At 39.5% G+C, this 15703-nt stretch overlaps 2 protein-coding genes across 4 annotated transcripts in view; one reads left to right on the top strand and one right to left on the bottom strand.

Moving 5' to 3' along the window:
• Positions 1 to 269: 269 nt before the first annotated feature.
• On the top strand, positions 270 to 5511 carry LOC115689251 (novel plant SNARE 11). Its single transcript, XM_056318282.1, has 11 exons — positions 270 to 454; positions 621 to 772; positions 1611 to 1703; positions 2249 to 2342; positions 2442 to 2479; positions 2746 to 2834; positions 3781 to 3860; positions 4245 to 4301; positions 4391 to 4483; positions 4589 to 4663; positions 5009 to 5511. The coding sequence occupies exons 2-11, from the start codon at positions 696 to 698 to the stop codon at positions 5108 to 5110; spliced, it is 798 nt and encodes a 265-aa protein (XP_056174257.1). The 5' UTR covers positions 270 to 454; positions 621 to 695; the 3' UTR covers positions 5111 to 5511.
• Positions 5512 to 5815: 304 nt separating this feature from the next.
• LOC115689248 (uncharacterized) overlaps positions 5816 to 15703 on the bottom strand; it is a 49062-nt gene continuing 39174 nt past the window's right edge. For all 3 annotated transcript variants that reach the window (XM_056318280.1, XM_056318281.1, XM_030615248.2), the window contains exons 52-64: positions 15062 to 15243; positions 14390 to 14899; positions 13480 to 13657; positions 13262 to 13398; positions 11695 to 11821; positions 11151 to 11372; positions 10719 to 11078; positions 9312 to 9470; positions 8934 to 9218; positions 8645 to 8860; positions 8472 to 8524; positions 6986 to 7094; positions 5816 to 6468 (exon numbers count right to left, since the gene is read on the bottom strand). In XM_056318280.1, the coding sequence (XP_056174255.1) occupies positions 6133 to 6468; positions 6986 to 7094; positions 8472 to 8524; positions 8645 to 8860; positions 8934 to 9218; positions 9312 to 9470; positions 10719 to 11078; positions 11151 to 11372; positions 11695 to 11821; positions 13262 to 13398; positions 13480 to 13657; positions 14390 to 14899; positions 15062 to 15243 (2874 nt within the window). In that variant the 3' untranslated portion in view covers positions 5816 to 6132. The remainder of the gene's footprint in view (positions 6469 to 6985; positions 7095 to 8471; positions 8525 to 8644; positions 8861 to 8933; positions 9219 to 9311; positions 9471 to 10718; positions 11079 to 11150; positions 11373 to 11694; positions 11822 to 13261; positions 13399 to 13479; positions 13658 to 14389; positions 14900 to 15061; positions 15244 to 15703) is intronic.

The following is a 15703-nucleotide window of genomic DNA, read 5'->3' as shown; positions in this document are numbered from 1 at the left end:
GCGGCTTAAACGCCTCACAAATTAAAAAAAAAAAACAAGCCTCACAAAAATTTTCTTTTAAAATAATATTTTTTTAAAAATTATTTTCTGGAATATATATAACCTCCCCCCATTCTCACCTTCTTCCCTGCGAGCCTCCCCCCAAAACACTTTCTTTTAAATAATATTTATATTTAAAAATATCCGGAAAACAGTTTTCTTTCCCATATTTTCTTTTATTTCTGTTAAGGAAAAAATTCGAATTAATTGGCTGTAATTACATTACAAGACTCCTCCACCACCTCCATCGTTTATACCACCACCACCTCCCCCCACCCACGTCGCTCTCGATCCGATCGCAGCAACATCCGCCCGATCCGTCGACGACGACGGCGGCGACCACCGCCGTTCGGTGATCCTCCTCCTCTTCCTCCTCCTCTTCCTCCTTCCTCCTTCCCTGACGCCGCATTCTCCGGTTCGTCCTCCGCCCCTCCGCACCGAGACGCGCGGGGTACGTCCGCGGGCGACGATCAGTGCACGGCGCGGGAGCCGCATTTCTGGTGTCCGCCGGCGGCTCTGATCGACATTTTCATTGTTTTCGAGGTCTTGACGATTGCTTCCGGCTTTCTTTGAGTCGGAAGCTCGCCGCGAGATTCGGCGTCGGGATTTGGAATATCGCCGCGACTCGCCTCGGCCTTCCCTTGGCGTCCTCGAGAATGGATGACTTGTCTGCGATCAGCGAGGAGCTCGCGGAGCTCGACGGACAGATCTCCGACATCTTACGAGCTTTAGCGTAAGATTCGGTTTGTTGTGTCTCTGCGTGTTTGGAGTCGATCCTGTCCTCATGAATCGGCATTGTGTTCGCTGTGATTGTTCTTTTCGTCGTATGCTTGAAGAAACCAGATTCGTAGCGAGACTGCTATGTCAACGCGGTTCGGAGTATCGTGTGTGCACTTTGGCTCGCATTTGTCATTTTTAGCTCTAGTTGAGCTCATTGTTTTCCTGGTATCCCTTCATTACATCTCGTAGATTAAGGCAGTTCACTTTTTCCTGGTATTAGTTGAATTATATCTCATAGATGAAGGCAGTTTGCTTGAAATTGAAGGACTGATCGCGGACATTGTTTTTCAAACTCTAGCGTGATATAGTTTTTGATATATGTAATCCGCTTCATGGTGCGCGTTCGAAGTCAATTTACCCTTCTGACGCTGTCATTGTGGTAGTCCGATTCTTTCAAATGCTTCGATTGCGGATTTACAGTGGTGACGCTATACAATTGTAATTCTGAGTGGCATTCTCCAGCTAGCTCTAGCTTAAGCTCAGCTTTAGTTTACCGTCCTCTGTTTGTTAGATTCCATGGACCAAACTCCAAAGCGTTTGTAATTTGTTCTTGCGCAGAAATGGGTTGAGAAAATTATTGTGGGTAAATATGCTTCCCGGTGTCATTTCTTTTATAAGCATTGACAGATAAGTTAATAGTTGGTGCTATCTCACTGCTGTCCTCGGTAGCTAATATAAACACTTTGGTCACATTTACTAGTTTTATTCCAGTTTAATCTCTGCTGCTGAGCTTTCTGGTGTCTGTTCATTACATTTCAGAGGCTAAAGTAGTTTCTTTTTTCTTTTCTCAGAAATGGATTCCAGAAACTGGATAAGATCAAGGATGCCAACCGGCAGAGTAGACAATTGGAAGAGCTTACAGATAAAATGCGCGAGTGTAAGAGGTGAGTGCACAACTGATTATGTTCCCTCTTATCAATGCTCGTGCAAAGAGCTTTTACTGAAGATATGAATCTCAAGCGGATCTGCTTGTTTACTAACTAGTGATTGCTGCAACGCTAGCAGCCTTAGTCTGGATGTCTGAATCTTCTAGTCCATGTTGATGCAGAAATGCCACCTGATTGGTTTTGAATTTCTAGATGAATCAACTGCAATACAATAGTTTTCAGTGTGAATGCCTAATTTCAGTTAGCATTGAATTATAAAGATTGCTCCGGCTTTAATTTGGACATGGATGGAAGGACTCAGGCCCGATGCTTAAAATTTAAATCTGTGCTTTATGGTCAGACAATTCACTTGATTTTCTAAACCCACTTGCCCGAATGAAACATGGTATGTCCTGTATGCTAAAGACATGCTTGGACGTTCCCCTTCTTAGTTAACTTGGAACTGTAATGTTGTGATCGGAGATGTCCTATAAATGGTTTTGCCGCATTGATTCTCCTGCTCACGGTACTCTATATAATGTTGCTTAATGGGATCATTTCAGGCTTATTAAGGAGTTTGACAGAGAACTAAACGATCTTGAGGGTAGAAATGATGCAGAAACCAGCAGAATGCTCAATGAGAAAAAGCAGTCAATGGTTGGCTTTTTATTAGGACATTTCATTGATGGCGTTGTTGAGCTTCGTATTTTTGCAATGAACAGAATTAACCGTGCTGTTTAATGGGTATTTTTGCAGATAAAAGAGCTTAATTCATTCGTTGCCCAAAAAAAGAGGTATGCTCATGGGTCCTAATCCTGTATCTACAAGTAACTTCGGGAATAATATCTTTCTTGGCTGAAACTAGCATAAAAGATCACTCATTCTCTTTTAATTCACTGCATACCCTGCTTAGCAATTAGGTGCACTACATGTACATCTCAACTTTAATTCATATTATCTGTGTTGTCCAAACGATTGAACTTCTACTACATAGTAAAATTGTTGGATCCTTCAGAACCTTTTGTTGAACTTGTTCACTTTGGATTTTATGCTGTTGCAGATACACAACAAATCTTGAAAACAAACGAGTTGATCTCTTTGATGAGCCCAGTGAAGGAATTGGTGAAGATAATGGTTTGCTCGCTTCATGTAAGTACATCAAAATTATAATAAAGCAGTCACTCGTCATAGTTAAAGCAATGACAGACCCTTTAGGGGCTATAATATAAAGGTTTTGAAGTAAGATAACAACAATTGATCTTCTTTCCACAACTTTGGCAATTGGAATAAGGTTTCATTTCCCTAGTTCCATTTTTATTGTTTACTAGGAAATGCTTGTTCAATGCATGGATAGAAAATAGCAATCTAATTGTTCTAAATCCAAAATATGTATGTCTCGAAAGTAGGCAATGAAGCGAGGATTGAATTTGTTAAATGGAACTTTAAACTTTTTCGGAACGTGTTGAGCACAGAGAAGAAATTCATGAGAATAATTTTCTTGTGGCGGTAAAGCAAATCAAATTCTGAGAGTGTAATGGATTAAACTCTCTTAGTTACATCACAACATACATTGTGAATATTGTAATCATAGGTCCATATGATAGGGTTGTATAAGGCCAACTTTGGGTGGTGTCAGCTTTTATTCGCTTGATTTTCGTGTTCCAAAAAATAAAATTTTCTTGCAAAAGCATCGTTTAATTCACATACGAGCTATTCTATGGTAAATTGTTCTGGAGGGATATTGAATATGTTGCTAATGCATCATCTTGCAGCCCTGCAAGTACACTTTTTACTTACCCATTTCTTACCTACTAAGTCTATGATTGAGTACAAACAGCCTCGAAATTTTTATGTGCTTGTTGAGATTCCCTTTTTGACTTAACAAAAACTGAAATTACTGGTAAATTGGGGTTGGTTCTCTGATAATTTTGGAAGTTAGAGAAGTTCAAGTAATCCTCTTCCTAACTGGCAACTCTCTTTCGTGTATTATTATTTATCATTGATAAGAAGTTGCTGTGCTTTATGCTGCATATCTTAGTTTCTGTATTATTCAATGATGGGAGGTTTCCTGAGTTTTATCTGCATCTTATCTCAGCCATGACAAATCAACAGCTAATGGATCATGGAAACCAGATGATGGATGAGACAGATCAAGCCATTGAAAGGTCCAAGAAGGTTTGTTACTGTACTGTGACTTGAAACTTTTAGAGTTGTGGTATCAATCTTATCAGTTTCTCATTCGTTTTCTTTTTGGTCTATTACTATCTAGATGGGGACTTTGTCACCTGTTTAAGATTCTTCAAAACATTAGACTGAGTTCTGTCTTCTTGACCTGTCTAACCTTCCTAGATGTCCCCAACAATTCTCCCCCCTTCCCTTTTTTTTTTTTGTTTCATTTCATTTCGTTTCATAATTGGTTTTCCTTCTATTACATATTAAGATATATCACACAAATTGGATTGGGAAAATAGCTAAGTCGTACGTGCTGTTATTGTTTTGGTTGATAAACTTAACCGTGTGACAAAGAAACGTATTAAGTTTTTCTCTTCATTCCGATAGACTGTCCAAGATACTGTGAATGTTGGAACAGAGACTGCAGTAGCTCTCAAGGCTCAGGTTCGTACCAGCAAATTGACATTTCAGCATGTTGGTTTTTGTACAGAACTTAGTTTTTCTCTGAATTGAACACCTGTTCCTGTTTCTAGACTGAGCAAATGAGCAGGATTGTAAATGAACTGGATTCCATTCATTTTTCAATCAAGAAAGCATCTCAGCTGGTCAAGGAAATTGGTAGGCAGGTCAAATTTCTCCTCATGTCTTTCTTTCGTGTTCCCAAAACTGCTATTATCCCACTTAGCTGTGAGAGCTCCATTCTCCTCTGATCTTTTCTCTTTGGGCTTTAGGTTGCAACTGACAGGTGTATTATGGCGTTGCTCGTCCTCATAGTTATTGGAGTTATAGCCATCATTATTGTGAAAGTAAGTGCTCTGCTATTTCCTTGTTATTCCAAAGATGAACTTGTATACTCTTTCTTTTCACGTGAGGTTGCCTTTGCATTAGGGCAGCTGGTAGATAGTTCTATTGATGTAATCCACGCAAGTGACTTAGGTCGACCCTCTAAACTCCATTCAAGTTCAAAATATGATTGCACCATCAGTAAATCAACTGTTGTGCAATGTTTTGCTCCTCAGGCATTGCATCTGCGGATCGAACCCTATTTCTTCTTAGACAAGCTTCAGCACTTTTCCAATTTCTGTTCTTTTACTTTTGAGCTAAGTAGGCATGTAACTGAATTGCTATTGGTCCTGTTCCTTCATCTGCAGATTGTACACCCGAATAACAAGGACATTCGCGATATTCCGGGGTTGGCACCTCCTGCTCCTTCTCGGAAACTACTTTGGGACCTAAACAAAGATAGATGGTGACCACTTTATACATTACCATGTGGAAGGTCTCGTCATGTTCCAAGTTGTTTGATGGCTGTGACACCGCAGGCATCCCACCCACGTCCCGCCCGCCGAATTCACAGGCAAATTCTCGGGAGTTTCACTAGAATTCTCTCGGCTATTCTGGCTATTCTTTTTCCATTAGATGAGAAATCTACTCAGGTGATGGAGATACGTGCTTGTAATTTTTCAGACCCTCCTCCCCTCAAAGATAGAAGTCTCCGGGTTACGTCAACTTTCTTTGTGATGTATTTGAACATGGTCCAGAGAGTTTGCTGGCTTTCCTGTCTTTCTACCCAGTGTATTAATTATCATGATGTGACTATGCATTCGTGTTTCCGAAACGGCCAATTTATGATTATATCACATTATTTCTCTGATGTACTTTGGGACAGTTCTCTCCATTGATCAATTTTTTCATCAAGAGAAGAACGAAGATCCCTGAAGCACAAGTTTTCGTTGGGCATATCGTTCTGCTGGCGAAGACAATTGGGGAATGGCTCGGAGTCAGACCCGACCACTTTAGTCTGTGCAGCCTCTTCTCCAGTCATCTTAACCACAATTTCTACAGCTCCCGTTGGGTAAAAAAAATTTCGGGTCAAACAAGGCAACACTGGAAATTTCCCTTTGCCAAAAGGGCCAGATTTTCGTTAAAAAAGAAGCAATCTTGGTCCGAGGACCATCTTAATTGAACCTGTAAAGGAATGCCTCATTGAGAAGTTTGACATTGTCAAAATTACATGTACACGTCGACAGATGAACATAGTTATGGTACAGGTAGGTGGAAACTCGGAAGAAAAGGAGGCACCCTGCTTATAAAATCAGGGCAGCCATTTCTGTTTGTACCATAAGGTAACAACTGTTATGGGACGAACCAATATGTGTGATCTCCTGGTCAAGCCATACGGTCCAGTCCGCAAGTTGCTGGCAAGTCGTCGAAAAACCAGATGACCTTTCAATTTCCTCAACGACTAATGGCCTTCCTGTGTATATATAGTTCATCATGAATGCAATTGAGCCGCCGGTTCGTCGTGAACCCGCATAGGCTTCCAGTCAGAGTCCTCCTTGGTTTGTCTTAATGCCACAAAGTGGAGAGCGTCGCTTTTGATTTGATATACATGACATGCCCAAGGATATGAATCTGGCTCGGTCCATATCTTTTGCTCTTCATATTCCGTCTGCTCAGCGAGCAATTCTGCCACACAATAGGCTACAGCTGGTTGCGGTTCTGTGAAATCAGGTACGGCAACACATCCAAGAGAAACAAATCCCTCAGGTGCTCGAGGATGCCAAATTGAGACGGGAATTGTGTAGTCATCTAAGCAGTTTCTCCATACCTGGACAGTCAATCACAGTTGTATCATAATCTGTTATCAGACCCAAGAACTGAAGCAATGTAAAGAATAAGACAGCGAACATGAGCAAAGCATTGAACTGCATCGGATTAAGTGGGCATGTGGTTTCCACTTTCACCAACCTAATGGCTTCCGGGAGCAGAGGAATACGTAAGTTTGAACATACTGTTGCCCATGTGCGTGTCTCTCTAAATGGATATACAATATATTTCATGACCAACTCCTCTCTTTTCTTGCTAACATTTGACTTGTAAGGATTTTGATGACCCAACTTGCAAGATGTATTAGTCTGAGACAGCTGTGACTCGACCAAAAGGCAGGAGTTACTCCACAAGGTACAGAAATTAGCCTCTTAGATCTTTTTTTGGTCATGTAGCCTCTTTAGATTTGAAAACACACTAAATTTTCCTCTCCAAATTCATATTTTGATTGGTTCCTAGGTGCCAGGAGAAAGTTTCATTTCGTCTGCTCAAAAGAGTGCCAGTTTAAGTCTCCTTACCAGGTCATAGCCTATTGGAAGGGCAAAAAGTCTGTCGCTGTTATTATAAACAGCAGCACAATGTGGAGGATGGTTACCAACTCGAGCTATATCTCCAACAGAAACATACCTACAAGAGAAAAGCCATACAGGTCCAAAATCTATTAAGATATCAGAAGCGTAACAATCGTCGCCAGAAATGAAAAGATGTTAATTAACTGCAGCTATATTGTTGTACATCATCTGGCCCTAAAAATGAAAGAAGGCTATATCATACGTACGCCTAGAATGACCTCACTCTCTCCCCCTCTCCCCATATGGGCTCGAAAAGCATAAATTCTCTTACTAAGTATCCTCTGTGAACTGCTAGCAATCTCTATCCATTCCCGAACTAAACCACTCTCTCTTCACCCCCCGGGCCCTTTGCACTAGGAGGAAAGAAAAGGACAGAGTGGTCTGCCTAATGACTGCCAGGACCTCCTTAGCAGCAACTAACCACAGTTCATGCACTCTAAACCAATATGAAGATCCTAATTGCACATAAACAGAAAAATACTAAAATGAAATAAAAATAAAATTCGTCAAGAGCATCAACAACTTTACAGATACACAATGAAAACCACAATAACACGAGCTGCATGAAACCTGTGTGACCACTCGAGTCCACAACCTCTCTCCCAATGACTATCACAATCTAAAATTCCCGTACCATCTTTTTATCCAACAAACCATCAATAGGTACGCAACTCATCTATCAGAAGTGATTGGATGAGAGATGATCATCCAATCCGACACTGTCAATAATAACCACCCAGCAATGATTCTAGTTCATAAGTCATCTCTAGTGTATCTATCACATTACTATCCCAGCTTTCTAGTTCTAGATGCTAAGGGCTGGTTTGATAAAACTGAAAACTATATGCTGAGAATTTAAGTACTAGATTTAATTGCTGGAAATCTTGAGTACTGTAATTAAAAATAAAAAAATTGCTTGATGATAACTGAAAATTGATTACCATATACTTTGAGTTTCTCACCAAAAAAAGAATTGTAATCATTATTGGTAAAATTGGTAAGATCCTGATTTGTTCTCATTGCTTTTTCAATTGAATGAACTGAGTAACCACTTAATTAACATATTAAGCAGATCTTTTACTTAATTGAACCTGTCAAATCAATGATAATAAGGATTATCAAACGTGCTTTGTTAAATTGCTGAGTTTTCAATTTTCATCACTTAATTGGGCGATCAAACTGGCCCTAAGTCATTAATGGTTCCCCTTATAAACCCCAAGGCACCTATAGGTTTAGCACACTTTGTTGTTAGAGCACAAGCACTAGGAACTCTGAACCCACCAAAAGATTCTTAAATAACCAGAACTGCACCATGCTACAAGGACCGCGTATGCTGCTATGTGATAAAAGACTAGGTGGAGGAAATTTCCTTCATGACTGCCAAAAAATATAAAGCAGCATATCTGATATTGCATTAAAGTTTAAACCTTACCCATCTGGACAAATGGGTCTCCAAATGCTACAGATTCCAGAATGGTCTGAACTCTGATAAAAGAAAAAATTGCAATTTCATTAACAATCAAACTATCAAATTCTCAAGAGATACCTTGGTAAAAGAAAATTCAGTAGATAGAGCACTGCAGACTAAGAAAATTGAAGAAGCACCTGCTTTCTGCACAGAGTGCAATGACCCTTTGTTTCCCGTTCACTGCTCCAGATCTTTGTGAAATTGACGCTATGTTTGACAAATTTCCTGTCATCTGACACAGAGCTGGAAGAGGAGAACTCTCTCGATCTTACAATGGCTTTGTTCAGGTTAAGTGTCTTTCTCCCATCAGCTTCTTTCCAAGCAAAATATACATGTCTCTGGCTTGAAGGAACCTATGAGCAGAAAAACTCATTCAGAATCACAAGAATAAGCAGTCGTTAAAACAATCTCATCCCGCATACAAACCTTCAGAATAAGGCATTTCATGTCAGACTGATATGCTTTCCACATTTTCCGCACTACTGAACAGATTGTGACTGCTTGAGGAACTGTTCCCTCAGTTTCCATCTCAGTAACGCATTTAATAACTCTGACAAAATTTTCGGATCTTCTAAAATTTTTAAGATGAAGGATTAAGTGGGAGGGCTGGTTACATCCTGCTTTTGCCAACTCCAGTGCCATCAGCTCTTGCCAGGACACATCCCACATGATCTTGCAAGGTTTCTTATCCATGTTATCGAGATTCAGGCTCTACATATGCACACACAATTAATAGAATCACAATTTTTGCATTTGTATATTTAATTGGTGAATGTATACATATTTTAAGATTTCTTTAATAACCTGAAGCAGCATGACCCTCTTGTTGGTCACCAAAACAATCCTTTGGTAGGGCACAACAAAATGTTCTTCATAATAATCTGACCAGGCAAATTTAGATGGTTCCTTAAAAATTTCAGTGCATCCAAAGCGCCTACTAGCTTCTGCAAGGTAGAGTATCATCTGGAAACATGATATGAACAAATAGGTTAATCATTTTTCAACACTCCATAAAGAAGATAATCATCATGCCTTCTTCTTGGATAACAACACATAATTAATTATGCTAAAAAGACACAAGGAGAATGTATGCAGACATAACTACTAAATTTTAAGCAGGCCCTGAAGTTTAGACAGGTGGAATGTCTACATAGCAGAAGCCCCAAATCTTTCAGTGGACAATGAGGAGAACACTTTCTGGCTTATTGATGCATGTACACCATCGACATTTCACAACTAGCACCCAAAATGCAATGTTCAATCTGATGTGATCTTTAAAACCATTCATTAGAAAATGCCTCCCTATAGCTTATACCCATCAAAAGAATGGGACAAGTGTTTCATTTCATTTCAACTAGATCATGGCTTGTTTGAGAAGTCTGTGTTCCAGGGACTACACTTGTGAAAAACTACTACTTTTGCATATGTATGTTATTATGAAGGGATGTATAAAACAAGTAGGATCTAAAACCACATATTGCGCCAAAAAAATGGTTTGAAAAAGGATAGCAACTAGAGTGCGTGGTGGTAATTTACTGCAACCAAAGCTGGCTTTAACAGTGACAGAGCTATTGAGGATGACCAACCCACCGGCAATGCGCATGAGATGTGATGTGAGCAATATGTTCATGCTGAAATATTAAAAATTATCCTCAGCGTATAAAGGTTTGAATCCATTTTGACCAAAACACTGATGAAAATTTCATATTTTGGGGAGGTTCTTGCCAAAAAGATAAAACTAATATAATTGTATTCTTCTATGAAAAACAAAGATACATGAACAACCAGAATTAAGAATGAACTTATCGGCTTTATTGTTTAGGTTCCGGCATATTCGATCAGGGTCACAAAGCTAAAACCTCTTGTTGATGTTGAAAAGTTTTCTGACGAACTATCTAAATATCCACTAAACAATATCACAAAAAATATTTCTAGCATCTTTCTCAACACTTCACCTATAGTGTAAGCCAGACCTTATACATAAGAGACATGTAGACAGAAGCACATCACACAAACAACAGCAGACTGGACCACAAGAACAGTAAATGAGAGAAAATGACAATAAGGGGAAGCATTGGGATTTGAACCTTTGACCGTGCTTTGAGATTAAACAGCCATTTGCCTAAAAAGGTTAAATGTCCGTATAGCCTATTTTTCATCATCTCCAATCAAGACAGATGACATGGACAAAAGAAGGCATTAGTTTTGTACCTGACCAAGTGCCTCTCTCTCACAATAATCTCTCAGAATGCCATCAGTGCGGATAGCTCGCGGATTTCGGATTCTGTGGAAGGTAGCCTTGCTATTTAGAACTTCCAAGCATTTGGAACAGCTCGCACCTATTCCTTCAACAGTCATTGAGAAAAAGTCCAATGCTCCACTGACTGGTTGAACAACAATCCCAAGGAAAGCACGTCCAACCCCATGAGCAAGTCCTAGAACACCATTCTGCTTTGCACTCTCCACAGGCTTTGTCACCACACCAGACACCCCAAAAGCAACACCTTGTGCTAGGGCTTCTGTCCCCCGAAGAATTCCATCACCTACCCCAGTGATTCTCCTTGATCGTACCTAATTCAACATACAGTGATGAGCTTAGCTTAGGAAAATAACTGATATGAATCATCAGTGAGAAGTAATTACCTGCTTTGAACGCAATTGCAGAAACTGACCATCAGTTGAAAGCTCGGCAAACCCTCTACTAAGAGAAGCCAATGTTGAACTCGCCATTCCAAGTACATCTACTGAAAACAATAAATGTAGAGGATTATGTATCAAGTCCCTCATAATACGATTTCCAATAGCAGGAAGTATAGAGCTCTTGCGCATGAATCTGTCCTTGTGCATAACTCTCCTCAGATGCAACTGCAAAAAGTGAAAAAGAAGACAGCGGGATGTTAGGATTGATTCGGTGTCACCACAAGAATGGAGCTCTAAACCCAATAATTCTAGTCCCACGGACACTGCCACCAAGATAGGTGCCAATATGTGACCAACAATTGTTGGTACATCATCGACATCTAACTGTCTAAAAACCAACATGTGGAAGTACTAACACGACGGGCAAAAAGCTGGATATTACATAGGCCAATGTGCTACAAGAAAAACCAACAATCTAGTATCACCTCATGAGAAAGCACAGGAAATACAATAATGAGGGTCGATTCTCATAGGGCATCAAGCTCACCTGTATTTTAAGTGCATTTCCAACAGCAGACAGGACGGGACTCCAAACCCCCAGAACGCCATGAGGTCTCTGAGCAGGTGCAGTCTCTAGAGACACCTTCAGTCTGACCTCCGAAATATCTATTAAACTGGTAGAAGAGACAGACTACAATTATGTATCTCTTCTGAACCGTCTTCATTATAAGAGTAATATTTGAATAATCGGATCCTCTTTCTCGAGGGAAAAATTATGCATCTCAATTTAGTTGAATGTTAGTAAAAGAAAATGCCTATCATGTAGAGAAAGGAGGTCCATTGGAATATTAAGCAAATTGGAGAAGTTTTGAGCTTCATTATGAGGTTGCGACCAGCCCAATAGTAGGTGTTATGCTAGAAAGCTTCAGATCAACCAATAAAGGATTTATCATGGGATAGGGGATATGCAACTCTGCATGAGAAAACGGGGATGCCACCATAAAAGATGCTATTCTTCATGACTGATTCCACTGTAGCTAAACTGATGGAGTAAGTTTTTAAAATATACTATAACATTTACAGCCCCAATTGGAATTCGCCAGAAAGGTTTGGATCTACCAATAGGATTTTTCATGGGACAGGATATGGGACTGCATGAAAATATAGAGATGTACAGTGAAAAGTCTTTGCATCTCAATGATATAAAGGCAAACCGTAAAGACAACAATAACAAGTCAGTGATCTGTCTACATCCCAATTTATTTGACGCAAGGACTAATTGTGGCCTTTAACTGATGATGAGTTTTTTACTATGAAAATTTCATACTATGATCCACCGGGATGAAAAGAACCAAGCAGAAATTTAAGGGCTGCCATTTTGAAAAGAACTCAATCACTCGTGGTTCCAAAGGGCTTTCTTAGCTAATACTATTGGTGATTGGAAACCTGAATGATGATATTTGATTGCTGAAAATATTCGTTTTGCAAACTTTTACTACTAAAGACAGAGAAACCAGTATTCACTAAGTCCTCGTTATCGAAGTCTCAGATCACTAAAATCTGCATTCTTGTCTCAAATGAGACAGCCAGGAGGCTTTGCTAACTCGTTTTAATAATGATTGCCAATAGGTAAATCAGCACAGTAGTAGTTGAAAATCCCCTGACAGATAATGCATATGACATTGACACTTCAGGTGCATAGCTTTAAGTATTCTCTATCAAAGCCAAAATTAGATTCTTGCGTGCCCTTCTATTTCCAATATTGCAGTCATCACAGTCATCCTTTCAAGTTTGATATGAAACTGAAGAATCCACATCAACATAACAACCTAGTTCGATCAGGGCAGTGTCCTAACCAGCATGTCAACATTAACAAAATTTGGTATGCTATGCCCACGCAAGAACCCAGCAAATATCACCTCTTCATCAATGAGAAATACATGCAAAAATGGAGAATGTGCATTTCGATGTCACGTATGATTATGCCATGTTGTAGGAGACGATTCTAACAATCAGATTTGGAAAATGAGGTGGCATTCAACCGTGCATCTAGAATTATCCTTTTCCTAATTGTATTAGACATCCATATTACTAGCTACACAAGAGAATCATACTTGACTCGTATCTCTGGATCAACTTGTGTGACACTAGAAGTTTGGGGCATACGGTCCATCTGGATGTTAGTGAACAGATCCACCAAAGCCCAAATAATAGGTTCATGGATATCGAGCCTCCACCACTTATCCGTCACCTGTCGTGTAAATTTATACTGGCATCAGATTGACAAGATCTGCTTCAACTGTGTTTTACCACGTAGGGCATTCAACATTACCCGTATGTATACGCATGGATAGACCACAATGCCATCAGGGTTCTCATTGCAAACTGTAACAGTCATTTTGAATGCTGGATGATGCGAGTCAGTGGCCTTCTCCGGAGCTAACAAGACAGGCATGAGAGTTAATGGGAGCTGGTTGTCAATCTGCAAGTACCCCAGAATGAGCTTGAATCTGGAAGATAAACAAACCCCAATTAAGGACCTTCTTCACCCAAAAGCGAAGATTTTGGCAATTGTTCTAATCTAGAAAGAAAGCAGAATAATATATAATAATTAAGATTCACTCATATTATCCTCCATAAAAATAAAATATGCTAATTAAGTTTTCTGAAGTTGAAGGTATGTTTCAATATTCAGAAAAGATGCTGGAAGCAAGCATCAGATGCGGATGTCCTTTACCTCTTTCTTTTCTTCTGGTAAAAGAAAAATCAGCATCATCTATCTTCAAATAAATTGCATTCACAATACCATACATAAAATGCTTCTTCCTTGAGATTCACTAATGCATTATGATCATCCACAAATTCATATCCACTTGCATGTAACAACTTGCTCAACTTCACCAAAAAAAATATATATAAATAAATAAAAAACAGTTTGACATATGTCATTACACATTGCTCTTTAAAGTTGCAACGATATAACAGGCAAGGCCTTCCCAAAAAGCTGCTGACTATGAGTTACACTTGTACCTTAGGAGTTTGATAAGAAATTATCTGCAATTAGTAACAAAAAAGATGGCATATCACTGCACGGAGAATTAAAAGATTTCTTGTTTACTTATCATCAGGTAGTGTAATCTTCAGGCAGAAGCACCGGTTTTGAAAAAGGGCATGACATGCCTAAATCTTACATCTTTAAAACAACCAAAAAAGAGCTATCTTACATACAAATGCTCTCTAACCTGGTTGTTGTCCCCCCATCATAGCTGGTTGAATAAGATATGAAGACCCTCTCCAAGTACAAGTATGACAACTCTTTTGGCCTATGGTCTATAAGAGAAACTCCTAGAACTCCCAATTCCACTATAAGCTCCAGAGGAGTCACTTCATTCTGCTTTTTTGCTGGCAATTGAGTACTTCCTTGATTTCCTGTAGATGTGACAAGCATATTTTCATCTAGATTTGAGGTTTTGTCATCTACAAACCTCCCAACTTTGACATCAACCATCTCAAAAACATGAAATTTCATCTTCAGTTCCCCTTGCTCTACTAAGTGAAGCCCAGACTCCTCCAAATCGAATTTCCAAACTCCACTAGTACCATCGTCCACTTTAACTTCAATAAATTTCTGGCCATAGGGATCTTCCCAAGAGAAATTTGTTGTGGAGAAAGGCTCCATCTGAATCCAATAATTCTCATTAAATCCAGCCTGGCGGATGCTGATTTTTTTATCTCCAATCCTGTTCTCCATCCTATTCAAGCCAAGATTAGCTATCATAGGTCAATTACAACACAGTGCAACCAAAAGAGACCGATAGCATTTCCCAAAAGCTACATGGTTACAAACTAAAACATCTAGAGTGACTTCATATATAAGTTAGTTCATCTGAATAAGTTCAATAGTGAAAAACTACCTGATTGGACCGAATGCTGACCCGAGGCGGAATACAACAATAAACCGTGATCCCTCCTCATAGCCCCGTATTTCTGTTCTCACAAACTTCCGAATGCCAGCTTGGGTCCTCAGAACCAATGAAATGGTATCTTCTTTTGTGATTTGAATTGGATATGACCAGTCAGTATCTCCTAATCGAACCTAGAAATATAGTAAAACTCAATTGATCACTCGCTCAAAGAATTATATGTTTTCTAGCACAAAGGGAGACTATGAATCAGTTAAAGCAAAAATTATTCATACATGAGCACATGGACTCTTCTTAAAAGACTGCAACTCTAGGCCCTTTCATCGTCACTGTATCTAATATACCATCAATTTTTCCATTTTATTTGACCCAGTTCATTTATCACGACATGGTAATAGTTTTTTATGCTCTCCATCTGCAGCGAGTTCCTCCTCCTTGACTACAATAAGTAGACTTTTCATGCAGGCAGGTAGAGCAGAACATGCATCAAGATGCTTACGTCAGCCACAAATTGATAAGCGGTACTATCGCTCATTCTTTCAAATTCAATCTAGCAATTCCAGAGGTAAGACAAGCCACATCATAATAGGAAGCTAAATCAAGGGGGACGGGGAAGTGCAATCAGTACTTTGT

Source organism: Syzygium oleosum, unplaced genomic scaffold (genome assembly GCF_021117445.2).
Source record: "Syzygium oleosum isolate NSW1041296 unplaced genomic scaffold, Sole_v2.1 Sole_v2.15, whole genome shotgun sequence".
NCBI classification, from domain to species: domain Eukaryota; kingdom Viridiplantae; phylum Streptophyta; class Magnoliopsida; order Myrtales; family Myrtaceae; genus Syzygium; species Syzygium oleosum.
The sequence above is the reverse complement of the archived record's forward strand: the minus strand, read 5'-3'. Positions and strand labels throughout refer to the sequence as shown.

Excerpts from the sequence above, each read along its gene's own strand:
- LOC115689251 (XM_056318282.1), top strand. The coding sequence starts at position 696 with ATGGATGACTTGTCTGCGATCAGCGAGGAGCTCGCGGAGCTCGACGGA. Across the intron at positions 1,704-2,248 it reads AAAATGCGCGAGTGTAAGAG|GCTTATTAAGGAGTTTGACA; the intron begins GTGAGTGCACAA and ends GGATCATTTCAG. Across the intron at positions 2,343-2,441 it reads ATGAGAAAAAGCAGTCAATG|ATAAAAGAGCTTAATTCATT; the intron begins GTTGGCTTTTTA and ends GTATTTTTGCAG.